A 20,640-nucleotide genomic window follows, 5' to 3' on the forward strand; every position below is an offset into this window, starting at 1 on the left:
CCAAAATCTTCTTGAGAGGATGCAATTATTTTTTCTACTTTTATTGTGACATCACTTCAAAGTCTCTAATCAGAAATTAAATGCATTTCTAAAAAAGTTTAATTAATGTAATAAAAAGTAGGGCTGTATCAAGCAAGCAGAACCAGGAAGTTTTTAATTTGAGTTGTTTTTAGTTTAACTAAAATAAAAATTGTTTAAATTAATAGGAATTTAAGAGCAACATTTCAGTTTCTTTCCCACTTTGAGAAGAATTACTTGTTCTGGTGTTGCTTCGCGTATCTGTCTCTCAGGTCAGCTCAGCGTCAGCTGGGCCACCCTGCTAGCTGTGATACGCCCAACAGTACCTTTGCGTGGGTTTTTGGCTCCGCAGCGCTTTTGCCTTAGCTGTCTCGGCCGTGGTTCGAAAGAGGGGACACTCCAGGCTCAGGGAGAAAAGGTTTTATTCGGGTAACTCAGGGGCAGCCCCTGGTTCCAGGCCTGTGCCTCTGGGGAGTGACCCCCAGCCTCGGTTACAGGGGGTTTTTGTTCCCCCAAAATCTCAGGGGTGGACACAAGTTACAAGACCAATCACACAAAGCCAGGTGGGTAAGGTCAAAATGCAATACACAACATTAACAAATCAGGTGAATTTGGGATGTGGTCTTGTGAGACCCACCAATCCCTATCAGACACCTCTCCTGAAGGTTTTGGGGTCTGGGGGTATGATGGACATGTGGGGGAGAAATACAATGGGATGGGGGAAAATACAATAGGATGATCGAAACCCAGGGCAGAGGATTAGAGTTGTCTTGGCAACTCTTATCAACCTCTGATAAGCACAATCCAAGACAGGGACTTTACCTGGCTAGGGTTAAAGTCCAAATCACATAAAACCTACAAGAAACTTATGATACCATTCCAGCACCCCCACATTCTGGGTTTTAGTTAATGTTTGATTTACTTTTGTATTCAAACTTCTAACAAAGAAAATAAATTGTGGGGTTTTGTGGTTAAATTTCTGATTACCAACAACCTGAAGTCAATTATTGAGGAGATTAATTTCTGTGGAGACTGACTGTATTAGATTTTGCAAAGTGTGATAAAGTCAATGGAAATTAATTGGAAGTGCTTAAATGAAAGCCATCAGTGAGCAGTAATTTCATTTTGTGTGCAGTCGTGTGCATTTTCACAAGATATAAGTAAAGAAGTAGAAAAAAGAATAAAGTAAAGAATAACAGTAAGTGTGACTTGGCAAATTTTTGCAAAACTAACTTTTCAGGTATGAAAATAAGATGTCGAAGGTCGTTAAGAGGTGTCTGTATAGACTGGAGTGAAATATTAACCCCAGTTTCTCAAACTTGCACAAGTCCAACTACTTGTTTCTTCCACCTACCTAAAATGTAAATGTACTTACTAAATTCATATACTAAGCGTTATAATAGTATCGATTTTACAATTTTGGTAAAGATTTAGATATAATTAACTGGAAGAATTCATGCTGACTGTATAATTTGTGTTTTTCTTTTTTGTGTTAACTATATTTGCCTGAAAAAAGGACATGCAAATTCAGAGCACTTAGAACGCGATAGCAGATGGTTCCAGTGGGAGTCCTTTCTATACTCCAACTAGCTCCCAAAAATCATCTGTGCACTCCACATATAATTTTTTAACCAAAACCTTAAAGTTGTTCTCTGGTTAAGGCAAAGGTTGTCAGCAATGATTCTCTCCCTCAAGGTTTTAAAACTTACTCTTAAAAATCAGACTAAAATGAAAACACCTAGAACATGATGAGTTACTTGATGGGAAGTCAAGGGAAAGGTCGTATGACAGGGAAGACCTACTGTTTGACAATATAAGAGTTATTAGTTTCAGTAAAAATGACAACACAAGGGTTAGAAACTTCTGCAAGTGCTTTTTTCTTGATTCTGCATCAGTGGTGTTCTTCATCCACAGTCTGTTCTAATCTAACCACTGACATCTTAATTTTGTCAGTGTAGAATGTGACTATATGAACATACTGTACAGAGGTTTCTCAATCACATTCCTTTTTCAAGTAGATTAAAATACTACACTGCATGTGGCTTTCTGTCCATTAAGCTAATCCAGATGACATGAGACTTTTTTGTGAAACCAGTTCTCTACTAATTGACATATTGAGTCAGTCAATCAGTGCTGTCTCTTCCCAGAAGTAAGAAAAAGCCAAATCCTCAGAAGAGATTTTGAAGAAATTTAAATAAAAATTAGAGAAGTGTCATCCTTCTTCCCAACCCATTATAATATGCATTAGATATTTTTTTCTATTACATTCTGAGAGATTACTGATGATGTTAAAACACTGAGAAGTATGCTGTGCTTCAAACAAATAATTTGAGAAATTTGAAGGCAGGAAGAAAGATGATTTGGGATTGGAGCATATCTCTCATGAAGAAAGGCTGAGGGTGTTGGACCTCTTCAGCCTAGAGAAGACAACTGAGAGAAGACCTCATTAATCAGTATACATACCTAAAGTGAGGGGAACCGGGAGGAGGGTAAAGAGGATGGGTAAAGAGGTAAAGAGGCTCTTATCAATGATGCTTATTCCTCGCTAGTCAAGTTTTCCTTGCAGAAATTACTCAACATTATGGAGACAGATGTTCTGGTTGTGGGTAGAATACTTGTATTTCCAAAAACGTTTTGACAAAGTCATGCACCAAAGACTTCAAATTCACTAGTGGCCCTTCCCTTTTACCCACAAGGTAATCAGCTTCTAACTAGTTAAAATTTACTAAGTGGAGAATAGAGATCAGAAAGAATAGAGTTTGTAAAAATTTAGATATTTTAAGAGTAGTGTCTTACAAAGGTTTGTTGCAATATGTGCTCCTAATCCAGAAAAGGGAGGGAATAGGGAGGTGACAGAACTGACTGATGGCACTAAATTATTCACAGTAGTGAAAATTAAAACTGACAGAGAAGTTGCAGAAGGTTTTAAGATTTGAGTGAAAGGAAAATAATGGCATGCGGTTCAATACTGATAAATTATAAGTAATGGACATGGGAAAGTAATTTCTACTCTACATATGCAGTGTCAAACTCTAAACTATTGTAACTTCTGGAAATCTTTTGGCACTATTTTTCTATGGAAATGATAGCTTTATACTCAGTATTCAGAAAGACAACTAGATTATTAGAAATGACTAGTAAATGATCAGACAGAAAAGCAGAAAATATTGTGCCATGATGCACTCAGGTCTCAAATACTGAATGCAGTTGTGGTAATTCACTCTCAGAGATAATGAAGTTTATCAAGAAAAAGTACAGCTCAATGGTGCAAAGAGGGTCTGAGTAGAAAAGAACTTCATCTTGGAAACAAAATGCTCTGTAGTGTAGTATTATGAATGGCATAGGAAAGATGAATTGGAAATAATCATTCATGCTTTTTGTAAAGTGAGAATATGTGGGTATCAAGTTAGCTGCTTTAAAATAAGCAAGGATATGTCTTCATAAGGCATACTTGAAGTGTAAAATGCAGTGCTGTAAGTATTGCACATGCTAAAAGTATAAATACATTCAAGATAGGATGGGACAAATATATCGGAGAACTGACAAAACGCAAAAATACAGATACAACATCAACTTAGGAAGTTTCTTAATTTAAGAGGTACTTTCCTAGAAACTAGAGGCGTGTTTTATGATTTATGCTTGGTCTATTTCTCATACTCTTCTTCTACTCCATTCCAGCTATCAGAAACAGGATTACCAGGTTTGAGCTATGGTTGTTTTTTGGTTTTTTATTTGGTCCTGTACGTATATGTGACAGTTGGGAGATGTGAGTGTGTATGGAAGTGTGTAGTGTGTATGGAAGTTTCTAGAACTTCATTGCTGTTAGGGTACTGATAACAGCACAGTTATGGCAGCACAGCTTTGGAATGCCATCATTACAGAATTATACAGTGGTGACTTTCTGCAGCTAGGGATGTATAATAAACTGAGTATCAGGCTATTTAAAAGGTGGTAGGAACTCATCTAGAGCTACAATCATATTCAACCTATTTAGTCTGTTTGGGCTTTAAAAAAAAAAAACAAATCCTTTTCTTGTTAAGCAGTCTTAGTGATGAAGACTGAGACAAAAAAAAACTGTATCTGATTTATCTTCTTGCATATATGGAGATTTGATTCCACACAGATATCAGCAGCCATTCAAAAGACAAGGAAATAACTCCTTGTTTGAATATTCTTCTATTTATTTCAGTGCAAAAATACTTAGACCGTTCTTCTCTATACATAAATGACAGGCACATTTGCAATTTACTGGTGAATTTGTTAAACATATTTTATGTACTGTTGCTCTTCAGTTTATTTCACCCTAATAATCACATGCAAAGTTCGTGCCTTGTTTACAAATTTATGTACACAGCAGTGAAAAACAGTGACCCAAATAGCATTGAGAGAATATTAGGGTTGAGGAGTTAGGAAGTATCTGATTTAAGTTTCATATAAAATTTAATATATGCTTCCCCTTCAGTATATGCATTCTGATATGCTTTTGAATAACAAAATAATTTTCCATAGGATTAGTGCTTCATGTAGTTGGTTTTCCCACCACACTGAACTGATATGAGGCAAACATCTATGGAGATTCTTTCTAAACAGTTTGTTTACTAAAATTGAGGTTTGTGTTATAAAAAGTTCAGAATAAGCTACTACAGTCTTTTAAGACCTAAAGAACTATCTTTACAATGACAGTTGAAAATATATTTATCTTAGAAAATACTTATGACTGGCTTAACTACATTCACTAATGTGGAAAGACTGCTGTTAATGCTAGATTAAAGTGAAAGAAGATTTCAAGGTTTAGAAATTTAAGTTGCATTTTACTGTTGTGTACTGTCATCTTAATTGGTGTAAGTCTGAGTCAATGCTCCTGCTGTTGAGTGATTCATAATATCCAGGGACTCTAGGCTAGTTCAGATAATTGAGAGCTGCTTCTTTTCCTCTTTTCTGTTTCACACCTTTAATTTACCACTTATATATACTTCTTCATTTGAGAAGCTTTGCAGGATTTGAACAGGTTTCTTGAACTGGAAGATCTTAAGTACATACATTTTTTTTCCTACCTCACCAGTATGTTATAACTGATACATTACCATTTGTAGAACAGCTTTAGAAACCTGCACTAATGGAGTTGTTGGAATGCAGCATAGTTTTATTATTTAACCAAAAAGGCAATGAAATATTTCAAAATTATGAAATGTTATAAAAGTCACTGTATCTCTGATATATAGGATTATCTATATAGGTATAAAGGCTATTTGTACTTGCAAGAGTAGTTTGGCTTCCACACCTCAAGCAGAATCCTTTTACTACTTCTGTTGAAAGTCTGTAACAAAAGAATTTGGTAGTAGTATTTTTCAGAAATGAAAAAAGCTAAAGTAAATGAGTCCTGTAATGTCAGAGATTGATTTAACAGAGTACACCAACTAGCAGTGAAATAGTTGCTAACTGCAGTTGTTGCTGACTAGAGACTAACTTTGATTAGTGACCCTTTTCATACATGCTTTCAACTTCTATAGATGTTTCTTATTAGTAGCTGCATATAACTAGGGAAATTTTATCTTCTCATATTAATTACTGAAACAAAACACATAGGGGATTATAGCATAGTCTTGTTATGCCAAATCCTGTCCACAGTGCAGTGAGAACGTACACAGCAATTTTATTTGTATAAGTAAATGTTAGGACAAGGTGTGCATCCATGTTGCATGCCTAAAAATTGCAGGATTGTCCATCCATCCTCTCCTCAAAACCCAAGCATGACCTGTCTAAATAAATTACATTTTAAGAGTGATTTAAGAATTAGGAACTCTCTTGTAGAGAAGACTAATAATACACTATTTTTCTAACTTAGCCATAGCCTAGTTTATCATCAGTTGATTTCAAATGGAGCTAAGCTAACTAGTCCTGTGACAGGTGATAGATTTGTAACAATATCCTCATGGACAATAAAAAGTTGACCGAATTGTATTTTTTCATAATGCAAATCTTTAGTAATGTAAATTTACATTTTAGTGGAAGACTCTGTATTATCAGAAGGGAAGAAGTTAAAATATTTTCAAGACTTTGTATTAAGCTTAGGGATATTTCATTAGAAGTAGTACATCTTTTCTGATGTATTTTAATTCTATGCCATTCTATTTTTCATCTGGACTCTATTCAGTGATTAGTTTATGGATTAAAGCATCAAGATTAAGATGCTCAATACTATTTTTTTCTTAATATCTTACATCTGCACTGAGTTTTGTACTTTAAATTAAAAGTCCCTGTCAGTGAATGATACCAAAGTTACTGTTGTTTTCTATATAAAAGTACATTAATGTCTGTAAATTTGTGGCAGTTTATCAGAGAAAAATGAACTTGGTGGCTTTATAAGAGTGATTATGGCTGAATTTTCATGATTATTCAACTTTTGATTGAGGGCTTTAGCAGCAAACTAAACTTAGATGATAGTATATCTCTTAGATCTTTTTCCTCTGTGAATGATCTAAGCTACGTCTTTCTAATTCTCTGTTTTAGGTTGAAGACTCTATCCTCCCACCACTTGTTTCTTTGGTCCACAGTCAGAATGGTAAGTATGCAGACACGTCAGCTACAGTTTCCATGAAATCCAGTTTGTTTTAGTTATATTTCAGTGTGGTCACATCCTTGGCACCTTTATTTTCAAGTGGAATGGAGACTCTTCAGCTTGCAGTTGCTCTCAGAAACCACATCACTGCTTTTAAGCCATGAAGTCATGGCTGAGAAGAAAGGGGAGAGCCTCAACTCAAACAACAAGCTTCTGTCTCTCATTAGAGATTTACTGCTGCCTCAGTAAGTATAATATTGCTCCTGTAATGGGAAATAACTTGATAGGCAAACAGTTTTGACAGTGTATTTGTTTTAGCCATCCTTTCTATGTTTAAATGACTAAGTCAGAAGGGGAATTGCAATTAACTGCTGCCAGAGTTCTTTGCCTAACATCTCCTCCTAGGTTTATTTAGTATTTTGTCATATGCAACACAAACACAACTCCTGTCTGATGCTCATTTCTGATACTGTGCCTCTGGCTACTCTTGGATCAAAACAGGATTCCCTCTAGCCTGTGGGATGTGATTTAAATTCTCCCCTTTGTTCTTCTAATAAAGTCAGAACATTATAACTACAACATCTTTTTGTGCATTTTGGATATTGTAGCTTTATTTAAGATGTTCTGAAAACATATGGAACGACATATATAATTTTTTTAAAATCATGGATTAATCCTTAATGATTCACCCAGAAGTTATCGCCCCTAAATTGCTGTGCTTTCCTGCTGCCCCAAGCAGCAGAAAAACCCTACAGCAGAGTAGATGAAACTACAGCCTGTAGGCCAGATGTGCTCTGGAACTTCATTTTCATGGTTTATGGTCAAATGAGGCCTCTCATGCTGACTTGCAGGTGAGCATAAAGAGAGCTCTCTGTGTTATGCACACATTGACTGTGAGCTGGTAACATCTGTGAGTAAAGGGAAGGAACATGAGATGAGTACAGTAGTGATGAGTCATCAGTTGTGTTTTACATTATTCTAATAATGCTACAGTGTATTTTCCTATGTGGTCCTCAAAAGTTAAAAATGGCCAATACTTAGCTGCCCTAAGTGAGAAAATTGTTCTCCACCCCTACATTAAATAAATGGAAGAAGGCTGGAGGAATGGATGCTGGATTATGATCAGAAACCCAGTGTCTTTTTCCAAATATGAGACTTTCTCTGCTAATTGAATAATGTTCTTCCAGCTTGAGGACCAAAATTTTATTCATGCATGGTGCGTAAACTTTTCTCTGTGACAGAGAATTGAATTGAAATCTTACAGTTGTATAGAAACTTACTTCCAACACCTTTCTTCACGTTTTTTTCCTCTGGGAAATGTAGAATGTATCAGTACAAGTTAAAATGGCAGTTGGGAATACTATTTTTAAAATAGAGTATATGCATTATTAAAAACTGTCAGATAATTTTCTTCAGATAGGTGAAGAGACCTGGAGTCAAAGGAGACAGAGTTCTGTCCTTGCTCTGAAACTTGCTTTTTGTAGACATGTCCATCTTATACAACATTTCTCATTGAACTGGAGGATGTGTGTTCGGAGGGATATGTCATGCTAATTAAAAACTAGGAAAGGAAGGAAACTAGGATTAGAAGGAAAACAGCCAACAGACTTTTGTCTCCAAGATTACTAGCTCAGTTGAGTGGAAGAGCTTTTCGTCCTGAGACGAAATATGATTCTATGCTGGGGACTTCACTTGTGCCATCTTAGCATGTGCTTGTGGCAAATGTATGAAAAAGGATCTTTCAGCAGCTCAGAATCTTGGATCCAGAATTTAATTAATTCCTGAATCAGTTTCCTCATCTCATTAGCAGAGATGAGAAGGAAGGGGTTCTAAGAGTCAGCATAATCTACTTGTAAAGAAAGTGTAAAGCTCTATCTTGAGAAATATGGGTTACTTGAAAACTCAAGATCTCTTAAAACTGAGGTAGAACATTGGAGGCTGAAGAGCTTTTTGCTGATACTCTTTAGTCTTTCTGTTGCTTGGTAAGGGATGGCACAGAATCTGACTCAGCTGGAGGACAGTCAAAAGAGGGGGAGGTGTGTGATGGCCATTTGTTCATGGGCACTCTATGGAGGGAAGTAGATATTTCCACCCCTTTTGAATCTGAGAACTGAGAGCTGTTGAATATGGAAGAGAGTAACATCTGGTTTTGATATGGGATTTTTTTTTTTAGGGAAGACTGTAATCTTATACATTTGTGTGTATATTTTATTCCTATAAATATCCTTCTCAAATTAATTCATTTAAATGTAAAGCTTGAAATAGACCCCTGAAATAGAATGTGGGTCACTATGTATAAAATGTAAATTGGTTTCATTTTAAGATAAATGCAGGAGTGCTGTGATTACTTTTTTCTCATCTTCTGCATCATCAATAAAATAGTAATTCCATTAAATATTTGTGCATTTATAGATCACAAAGTTAGCTTCCTCATAGGGTTTTGATTGAATTGAATGAAACAGTGTCATTAAATTTCAGTTCATTGAAATACTATTTTCCTGAATGTTTCATAACCAAAATGAAACCTGCAGCTATAGACAGTGAACACATCGCAAATGCTTTATATCCAGATTTTTTAATCAAAAATTGAAATATCAGCTCAATTTCATTTTAATTCTTAATATTTGTCATTATATATCATTAAAAATAGAGCGAGAATCAGCAAAAAGAGAGAAATGTGTAAATAAAATTTTATTTTATTTGAAGGTTTATGTAGCTCGTTCTCAGTAGACTACCAAGCCAGTTCTACAAGTATGAAATCCAAGATACTTGACATAATATTCTTTTTTTAAGAGCTTAAGAGAGTCTGCATCCCTAAATCTTTAGTTCCCTTAGTTAAGGGTGTTCATAGAAAAGACTGACAAAATAACTCCTTACAATGTAGTACCTGGAGTTCACAAAACTCTTATAAAATACTCTCTACAGCTACTGTTACTAAACTGTTCTGTGTTATGAAGTGGCAGTGAAATCATTTGATGACTCATTCATTTAATAAAGTATCTCAAGCATGGCTTATTTTCCCTTCTGAGAAGATTCATATATTCATAGCTCCTAATGGCCTTTATTCAGGCAATGTGTTTATATTAATTGCTGAGGCATTGACTCTTGTAATCTGCGTTTTCTCATGTGGTATTTGGTTTGATGGATCACCACATCTTCCCTTAGAAATATCCCTTCCTAATATTACCTCGGGGGAGGGGAGAAGAGGGTTTCAAGGAAAAGGAAGTGAAGTGAGACTTTTTTTATTGAACCTCAAGAAATTAGGATGCCAAATGTGCTAAGTTATTAAATAATAGTGTCTCTCAAGTGTAATACATAGAAAGCTTAAAATTGTTAAGGTGGACCCTGTTTAGGGATCATACTGATGTGTTTATATAAATGAGTATGTTGCCAAGTGTCAGATTTTTAAGCTAGCATGGCTCATTCATTTGTTACTACTGTTAGGAATAACAGTTTTGGAGACTTAAATCCATGTCTTATGCAGTGAAAGATAACTTCTGGCATCTGAGCCACGTGATAGCATCTTTGATTGCCTCAGAAGATTTAGTTGTGGACTCTGAAAAAAAATAAAGTTGCAAGTTCCATTATGTTTGGTAGGAGTATGTATTACTCATATGTAGGGCTCTTGGAATCAGTGTCTACTAATGTATTAAGAGATTTTTTTATTGATCAGTAAGAAATTGTTTGGGGAATTGGAATCTGTTCTTTGTAAAAGAGAGAGTTTAATTGCTAAAGACCTGTAGCCAACACTGACTTCTAACAGATAATTCTAGAGATACTCTAATGTGCTTTTCAGCCCTATAGAGGCACATTCAAGTATGTAATAGCCATGACACATTGCCCATAGGCTGTGTGCTTGTGTAGGAGTGTTAGCCCTTATGAGGGAACTCCCACAGGCTACCTCAAGACTACATGGCTAGTGTGTTTGTCCCTCCTCGTCATAGCCATGCAAAGCATCTCCTAGATTTCCTTCCTGCACCAGTCAGAGTGCTGAGGTGCCTACAGAGAGGGGAAGAGCTAACACACATTAGGGTACGTGCTAACATGAGGGTGGTGGAAGTGATCCAGATTCCTCACTTCAGACAGCACTAGGGATCTCAAGATGTGAAGTAAAATTTGCGATTACTTGCGTGATTCCCCCTCCCTCTACCAGAACACAAGTTTTTTCTTTTTGTGGAAGCATTTTGTTGCTCATAACATGATAACCCACTGTGTTTTCCTACAATTCCTCCTTTTATTTGTTCTTCATTAATTCTTCATGGGTTTTTTTGCAAATGAAGAAATTTGCACTTCTTGTTCTATTAGTTCTACTTATTTGGAGTAGGACTAGTTGAAATCAAAGACTGTGTTTTGAGATAGTTGATTTGTGGTTTTCTATGCTTACATCTTTCTCACTTCTGTCATTGTATTCTACTGCCATCCACGTACATTTTTGTTTAAATACAGTAAAATTAGCCCTGTGTGTTGAGTGGGTATCATTAGAATGTTAGTAGCAACAGCAAGGTCCATTTTGTTTTTCAGCAGCTTGTTTTCCCTTACTGAGATTTCCATGAGGTGATACTTGGAAATGTTTCAAGGAGGTTTTTCTTGGTGTGTTTTCTGCCACAGCTCTCGATAAACATTGAGTATTTTTATATTCTTTTGGTCTATATGACTTGGAGAATGAAAGTATGCTGCAGTGAAAGCCATATTTTTTTAAAATTAGAGATAAAATATAAACCTCAATTTGAGTTTCTCTCAATTTTGAGAAAAAATGACTATGTATATGAAATATAGAACTTAATTATATATAATTTGATTGATCATCTTGCTAAGCACTCAATAAATCTTCTACCTGATATTTTGAGGCTCATTTACTATTTGTCTCTTAAATAATAGATTTTTTAATGTATAAAATAATATAGATCAGCAAATAAATCTTGTGTATGTAGACAAGATGAATGTTTTATAAATATATTTTGCTATAATTTATAGTTATAAAACATGCATGTTTTATATATATAACCTGCAAACCTGTATATGTACATATATGCAGAGAAGCATGTGTATTATTATATATTTTATAATTATCTCTCTAAAAGTGTCTAAAAATCTCTAAAAATTCTCTTAATAATGCTGGTTTTAAATTTAATCTGATGCTGATTTTAAAATGCTGCTTCTAAGTGAGTCTCATTTATTTTTTTTGTACAATTTGAAGCAATCTCATATTTCCATTGTAGTTACAAAGTTTAGAAATGGGAAATGATGAATTTTTAATAACAACTTTTGATGTGTATCTCTTGACTTTTTTCCCCCCATTCTTTCTGCCCCTTCCCCACCTTGCCTTTCAGGTATGAGCACATTCTGCTGGCTCCAGACCCGGTACCAATGTATGCTCTGAAACTGCTGGTGGCCCTGAGTGAGCACAGCCCTGCTTCCGTGAGGTGATACAACTATGCATTCTCTGTTGCTCTGGGTTCCTTCTGTTTCAATTTCTTCTTTCCTATTAGGGATTAGCAATAACAGACCTCACTATTGTATTACTTTGACTAGCATTCTGATATAGAGAAATCATTGGAGAGTGTTTGTTATAGAACATATCTTACATCTTTTGTGTCAATTTAAATGAATCCTGATCATTTTAATGAGGATTTAGCTAATGGAACACTAGAGACAAAATCATAAGAATTTTAACATTAGAATTATTTTTAAAAATGTAAAAAATCTATACCAAACCTAAAACCTTATAAAAATTGTTGTTCAGCTAACCATATTTGTGGCTAGGACAAAGGTAGTGTGTTTGTTAGATGTTTGCTGTTTACACCAGTCAATTCACTTGAAAGCTGGTAATTTCTCCTGCAAATATATCTACCCTTAAAATTCCTAAATACGGATTTTAATTTTTGGTATAGGTAGACTCAGTATGTTTAGAAGTATCTTAATATCTCTTCCTTCTTGTTCCAAAATTTAGACTGTGATATACAGAAAAAAATTTAAAAACTGTGTCATACAACTTAAACTGTGTGAGTTGATAGCAATAAAGAAGGATTTCTCTATCTTCCTGGATATGCGCAAAAATGTGGTTTTGCATGTCATTGGCCATTGTCTATTTGTAGTGTCTGATAGCGTTATGGCTCAGAGGTTGCTGAGCATTGTACCTTCTGCTTTGATTGATTGAAATGAGCACAACAATAATGAAAAACAAACAAAAAACCAAACCAAACCAAAACAAAACAAAACCATAAGGAAATTTAATTTGTTTTCCCACTTTTTATTACAAAACATCCTCTTTTAATCTTTTATTATGCTACTGGGAATGGTGCTTTAACATACTAAGTAGACTACAAATTAACTAAGAAAAAGGGTGGCTTGAGATTTTAAATGTTTTGAATTGTATAAAACAGTTTTCATTGTAAAGAAGCTGTTTATGCTACTGTAGGTTTTTATATATTCTAGAAACAAATAGAACAGCTTTCCATGTTTAGATTTAACCCACAGATATTATAGTACTTTGTACTTTTAAGAGTTATGCAGAATATTTTTGTAACTAGAATGCTGGCTATATTGGCAGCACATTTCCTCTCCCTACTGAATTTGCTTTAATTGAGAAATCATACATATTTGCCATTATGTATGGCACAATCTACCAATATAGGTAGCTTGTGGATGCACACTCATCCTCATGGTCATCTGGCATCACACAAGTTTTTCTTTAAAAAGCTGTACAGCTAGTGCAGCTGTGGATATTCAATGAACTATTAATAATTTGAAATACCAGTGTGTCCAGCACTCTTACTTAATGACTGGCTGTCAGATTCGAGATTCTAACCCATCTGTAACTGTTGTATTTCTCACATAATTTACAAGTCCTCTCTTACTTTCACTAAATTGTTCGTTTGGCTGGGTTTCTAAAGGAGCACAGTTTAGGCAATTCTCTTGGTCTATCTTTTTCCTTATTCTTTGGCTTCCCAATAAATTTTGCAGGAAGTAGTCAATGCTTCGAAAACATGAGAGAGGAGACTAATATATTTATATTCATACAAATTGCTGGTGAGCAAAATGGAAACCAGGTACAGGCTATAGTGAACACTGTATCACAATTGGTTCTGGTTTGGTTCAATGAGTAATTAATCAGTATTCATGAAGCTCAAAATTACTCAAGGCATAAGCTCTCTCTTGCTCTTTTCATTAGACAGATGAAATCAAAAATTGTGATGGGGAGTAAATAAATAACACTGGACACAAATCCTGTGGGATTTAATTTGGTCTTTGTGGAAAAACTCTACTGCATTTCAGTACTGATGAGAGTGATGTGAGTCACTGCACTGAGTCGCTGTGGCTTCTTCAAGCTTACATTTTATCCGCAATGCCTGGCTTTCAAGGATGGATGCTTTCTCCTGTAATTTTGAATAAATAAAAGTGGTACTAGCAAAAAGATTGTAAAATGAAAAAATGTTAAATTAGTATTTACCTTGCTGTTGCAATGTCTTTTGAAAATAGTTATTAGTAATATTTTAAAGTAGAAAGTGAATTGGGGGGAGGACAAGGTGTGCTTTTATTTTGTTTGTTCCATGAAAGCTTGTTCTCAAATGTATTCACCTAACAGATTCTTGCTTTCTTGCTCTCTCTTTATTAATTCTACCAATTTTCTAGAATCTCACTCATCTTACCATCAGCTCAGGTTTTTACCTGTGCTCTCTGATAGAGGCATCTGCATTTGAGCAGTTCTTATTTTAGCACTTGAAGGCAGACAGATGCACTCCATTTCTTTGTTTTCTTTTTTTTCATAACTGATACTGTAAATTAGCTAAATTGTGATATCAGAGGAAAGGCATTCCATCTTACTCCTACTATTTGTGGACATTTCTGTTTTCTATTACAGGTCGTTGGTTATATATGGCATAGACACAGATATTCAAATAAAATTAAATTTTTGATGTTTTTTAACATCAAAATATAGCTTATGATAAAAATACTATAGGTAAAATGCATGTTTTGAATTCCTTTAATTAGCATTTAATAAGAATTAAAAAAAACAACTTTGTACTCTTTGCCATTGCTCCACTGTTGAGGTAATTTTTAACATTCTCTGTTGTGAGAGCTCTTCCACTCCATTGCTTTTCAATTTAGCAGTGAAAAACTCTAGTGATATCCCATTAGTGTGTTGCAGAATTAGATCTCTCACCAACATAAGTTCTCTCTTGTGTAAGATGGTAGCTGAAAAAATCCCCAACTTTAATGTGTTTCTGTGGACACTTTTAATTATTTGGGCATCTGATCATATGAGCATCCACAGGAAGAAAATTCATTTTCAGAAAAGGATGAGTGTTTTCTTGTCTGTTCTGACCTGAATGGGTTAGAGTATAATTGAATCAAGTACCCTTTTGTACTGCTTTTACATCACACAGCAATTCCTGTCTGATACAACCTCACTTAGAGTTTGTTTACTAAGAAAATAGCTGATATTGGAAGAGTGAGCTTTGAACCGAATTTGTCCATCAGTTACCTGTTTTATACTTGGCTCAAAGCAAATAGTCTAGCTTTAAATGTTTTAGTAATATCCTGTTGTGGCTCTCCTAAATACCTATTTCCTTGTCTTCTTCAAGAATTTTTAGTGTTTTGTGATAAGAAAGATTGTGAATATGAAAATCAGTGTGAGAATTAATAGCAGAGTTATATTTAGCTGTATTGAGACTGCTGATTTCAAAACAAATCACTGATATTAAGGAAAGTTGTAGCTTCAGTTAATGATTAATTTCTAGACTACCGTAAGTCTGCATTAGGTTTTTTTTTTTTTTCTCTTTGCATTAATTGTTCTTGGTGAATTGTACCAGACATTACCTAGAAAGGGCTGGGTTTTTTTTTTTAGTTCCTGCTTTGAGTCTTTTATGCTCTTTGCTGTGGTCTATAATGTTCAGATTGCTAGGTTTTTTCTAGTAGTGAGGAGTTTATGTGAATTTCTTAATTTCTCTTAAAACTATTATACCTATATGATATACCAATTAGCTGCTCTTAAATATTTTGACTGCTGTGAAAGAATCTATACTGTGCCACTCCAGGAAACTTTTACTGGATCATGATTATTAAGCTGCCTTTTGGCCTTACAGAGAACCTTACAAAATGTAACTGTGTGCTCTCTTAGGCAGCTACTTGGCCTACCTTTAGGGAGAAATACATAGCATTTGCTGACAATAATATATCTATCTGAAAGCTAAACCTTCTAAACTATGGAGTCTGAATTTTACAGATTGATAAAACAGACAATTTTGGTTTCAAGAAAGGGAGACAGTAAAGGCAATAGAAAAGAAGTGTAGGAAATTTCAGGTATTGTATCAGATAATGATCATGGAAGTGGGAGAGTATTCTGAATTCCAGTATTCTATTAAGGTCATTTCCTGAGGGAGAAACAGCTAGCTAAAAACTAATTAAAAAGGGGAAAATGCATTAGAAACCAAAACATGAAGGTGCTGAAGAGCAACAACAAAAAAATCTACTGCTTCTAAATGCCACAGATCTAGTACCTGTGAAGATGATAGATGGATTATCCTTGTATGTTGCAGCATATTGTCTTGACTAATCAAAGTAACTGTCATAGTATCTTTGGAGTCATCCAAGAATTGTCTGATTTTCAAACTTCATTTGTGCTTTTTGTACCTATGCATTATGTATTAAAGACCATTAAAGGCACATTTTAGGGTCTGTGTTAGTAATAATTTGATCATCTTTTCATATTCAGATCACTGTTGTGATCTACATCAGTGTTTAGTTACATTCCACTGTATTCTGAAATTGTCTAAAACCTTTACCCTTGATTTCAAAAAATAAGGAGTAAAAATCCCCAAACAAACCCCAAACCAAAACCAAACTCTTTGGAGTTCAGTGTGATGTTTTTAATTGCTAGATTAATTGCCTGATTCAGTTCATTTGCTGGTGTTGTGCATAGGTTGTCTTCAAACCTGCTGTAGTTTCTTTGCCATTATACTAGAGGACTAGTGCTTTAGTGCTTTCCTTGATTAATGTGGGCTTATATTAATTGCTTTAAAAACACTTTGCTCTTCTCATTAGTCATTTTAACTTCCTAGTTTAAGGTTGAAATGCTCACTTTAAAAAGTAGGTCTATTTGCTTCTAAATTACTTCTCTGGTTTTTTGTGTTGTTTTATTTTCTATAATGAATATGAATAAAATAAAATGGAATAGTTCTGATAACAGATAAGCCTTAGGGCCTAGTCCAGCTAAACTGAGGAGCAGAATTACGTGTTAGAGGTGTACAACATTAGTGAGAAAATCACAATCCAGATGGATTGAGAGAGATTGCCAGAGGATGAAACTGTTTTATTAGAACTTTAGGGAATGTTTATGTAGATTTAGAACCTGATTTTGATTATGCTAGTTTCACATCTATGGAAATTGAGTTGTAAAACCCCTGATTTTTCTTTTAGAGAAGTAATGATAATATAAAACAGCAGAGAATTTTTATGATCTTGTTGTTCCTATTGTTTGGTGTAATGTTTATATATATCGTGCCTTATGGAAAAACGTCAGGCAGGAAGACTTCCCCAGAAACACTCTTAAAATGTTAAGTTTTGTGTCAGCTAATAACAGTGTTGTCAAGTTGCACATCATTGTAATTCATATCAAAAGCAGTGGTCAGAGTTCATCATTGCAAGAGAGTTCTCATAGTCTAGTCATGTACAGAATGTAATACTAATCACCATTTTTAATGTAAAACACAACTCCTTAGTGTTACATTTTATAAAAGCTTTAGCTCTGCTTTAGTAAAGAAATAAGCTATTAACCTTAAACCTGTAATTTTGTTTCCTCTTTCGTGTTGCTGCTGATCAGTTACTGAATATCTAGCTTGTAAAAATGTGAGACAAATATTTGATGTTACTGTTAAGTGAATTTTTGAAAAGAGTCATGTTGGAAGGTTCAAATAAGGTAAAACATTAAAAAGGAGCAAATACCATTCATTCTTGGATATTTTTACTTTCAATAGTGAAATTTTGGCTTTGTGAATATAAGTAGCAAATGAGGAAGAGTCAGCTGGTTGGGTTGCTGCAGCTGGAGCTGCAGAATTGAGTGGATTAATTTCTGTCATGAATCGTCTGTTCAGCATGAAACAAATTTAAACCACTGTCCAGTCCTCTCCCTTCTCTTCAATAGTAGGTGCCCAGAGAAGACTACAGGCAGGAGTCAAGTGTGTGGGAATACTTTCTGGAGGCTTTCTCAGGCACTTATGAGATTTTTTTTTTCAGAACCCATATAAAATGATGTGGTTTTCTGTGGATGGTAGCTATTGAGGAGTGACCTTCATTTCATTTATGTGGACTGAAAGAGAGATTTCACAAGTCACTTTCAGTATAAATAGTTAGTCTATAACATAACCACATGTATATAAAGATTTATCATCTTCAGGTATTTTCTTTGTATTTCATTGTCTGATCTGATCTCTTGCCACTTAATTTTATGCCATCATCTTGCTCATCTTAAAAAGAAGCACACTACTGCATAAATTTCTGGAATATTTTCTCCTTTAGCTGTCTCTCCCAACCTTTTCAATCTGAACAGTCATGCCTGTTTTTTAAGAGCCCTTAGTAGGGTTCAAAGAATCTGTCATGGATTTGACATTTCATTTCTTTAAAATGAATGTCTTGGTTCTTGCTTTGTGCATGTCCACCAGTTCTGTTCTTCAGAATAATTTCTACTCATTTATTCAGCTTAGAATGTCTATAATACCCAGATTTCCAAACTCTCCTATCCAACTTTTCTCTAAAGTGTCTCTGATAACATCACATTTTCTGTCTTTTAAATTTTTAAGGTATCAAACCTGTAACAAAAAACCTTTAGTGTTTAGTGTCCTTCAGTAGGCATTTGTTTTGCAAGAAAGTAATTTTGGATTTCTTAGAAAAACCAGTCTTGTATATGGTTGGAAAGCAAAATTGGAGGCACAATCTCATTCTGAAAATTGTTAGTATATTAAAAATTCAGATTATACTGATAGCAAGTCTTTTAAAATCAGATCACCAATTATTTTAAGCCAGCATTGTTTATTTATATATAGATTTAAATGAGATGGAAATAGTATTGTTCTTTAGTATTATGATTTGCTTGTATATCATGATGCATGTATATCATGATGATTCTGTATGTTTTCCAGACAGCGTAGGACCTAATTTAATATAAATTATGTAACAGTCTGTGAATAACCAAAATACTTTTGGTTTAGAATATGAACAGTCTATGTAATAAATCCCATAGCTAAACTCCTCTTTCACCAGCTTTAAGACAATTCCTTCGTAAAACTATGTAAGATAGCAATGAAGAGTGTGATAAAGTCACACTCTTGCTTGAGCACATATATGCAAAATTGGGGATAAATCAGCTTTAAGCTTTGTCTTAATGCAATGCTTGATGTGATTTTATGCTTTAGCTAAGTTATTTGTATAATTTTCTTTCAAGGCTGCAGCTTTTTATTGTTTCAATCATAAAGGTTGGCAGGTGACCTTTAAGAACAGACATATTGGCTCCAGTTTTATCTGAACTTATCTCAGCAGAAAGTATAGCTGACTTTGTAATCCTGTAACAATCAGGACTGCTTCCAGTGTTTGAAAACAATTGTTTCATAATTTACCCTCTACCACAAAAGCATTTTTTTAAAATTCTGCCTAAACTAGGATTGCTTAGCTATTCTTGCTATTTGATTGTGTTTTATTGCTAATGTGTTCACAGTTTCTTACAGTTCACATGCTGCTTATGTAGCAAAGTGAGCAGCTTTTGCTGGAGTAAGTAATTCCAATAAACCCTAAGCAAAACTAGGCTTGTGCTGGCAAAACTTAATTTTGTCAGTATGATTGCTATTACAGTAGCTGCTCTTTTTGGGATTCTGTGGTATTTAAATTACTTTCTTTACATTCAGTATTGTTATATCTACATCAGCAAAATTCTGTTTTGCAGGCATGGACTAAGCTTCTAATTGAACTAGTAGATTTGGCTCTGGAAATGAACCTCAAATATAATAAGTCCTCCTATCTGTAATCCTGGGACTCTCTTATGACCTGTGTCCAAGCTGCCATAACTGTCTATTTAAGGGTTATTAGATGGCCCAGAGGAGATTATCCTTCATGTTCTCCTGACCTATGAAAGTAGCTTGTTTCCATTGCATATAGAAAAAAATTCCCTCAATTTAATAGGAAGATAAATTGTCCTTATCTAAACTTAGAAATAATGAATTTCTTTCCCTACCTAAACTCTTTTCCCTCTGTTGAGTGTAATATTTCTGTATGCAAGAAAAAATGAACACTGTTTTTGAACAAGGCTGTTACTTAATTTTGTTAAATATCTATATGTGGGTGCATAAAATTATATTGGTTTTTTATGTTTTGAACAATTTAGTGGATGTGTTTTATTTTTCTCTAGTGCTGTACAATGCAATAGGTCTTCTTATTCCCACCCTTAACTCATATATATTACATTTAGGTGAAGGCAAGGATCAGAGAAACAGAAAAACAGTATGAAAAAGTTTACCATTATTCATATAAAATGCATATATCTGCATTACTTAGAAGTACTTCTGAGTTATTCATAGATATTGTTGTTCTCTTAGCATGGCTTTCACTCCTCATTATATTTCCTTTGCAAGACATGATTCTAGCAAATATGAACAACCAGGGCTCTTACAGATGATATTAATCTAAATGAAGCATTTCTTTTGTAACCTTTGGAAGTCTGTTCTAGCCCTCTCTGATTTTTTTGCATTAAGTTCATAGAGAAGAATGTAAAATTTCTTTTAGCTGTTTCAGTTCACAGTCTAGTATTTTAGCATATATTATCCATAAACCTTCCATAACTATCCATAACTATCCATAACACCTTCTTGTCTTTTCTTATTGGACATGAATAAAAACTCTTAAATGGAACTATGTGATTTTAGGTGTATATGAGTTCTTTTTAACAAATAGTTTGCCAAACAGAATTAATCTGATTATTGTTTTACCAGAAGCCAATATAGAATTTTACACAGTAAAGCTTCAAACATGAAATTAGATCCTTATTTTATCAAATATAACTCCTGTTTATTCACAGT

The 20,640-nt window shown here is 34.4% G+C and overlaps 1 protein-coding gene across 1 annotated transcript in view; it reads left to right on the top strand.

Annotated features, from left to right (window-relative positions):
- ULK4 (unc-51 like kinase 4) overlaps positions 1–20,640 on the top strand; it is a 213,383-nt gene that overhangs the window by 76,136 nt on the left and 116,607 nt on the right. The window contains exons 28-30 of the mRNA XM_083863372.1: positions 6,529–6,580; positions 6,678–6,822; positions 11,908–12,000. Coding sequence (XP_083719498.1) covers positions 6,529–6,580; positions 6,678–6,822; positions 11,908–12,000 — 290 coding nt within the window. The remainder of the gene's footprint in view (positions 1–6,528; positions 6,581–6,677; positions 6,823–11,907; positions 12,001–20,640) is intronic.

The sequence above is a fragment of the Zosterops lateralis genome (genome assembly GCF_965231275.1).
Source record: "Zosterops lateralis genome assembly, chromosome: 1".
Taxonomy (NCBI): Eukaryota; Metazoa; Chordata; class Aves; order Passeriformes; family Zosteropidae; genus Zosterops; species Zosterops lateralis.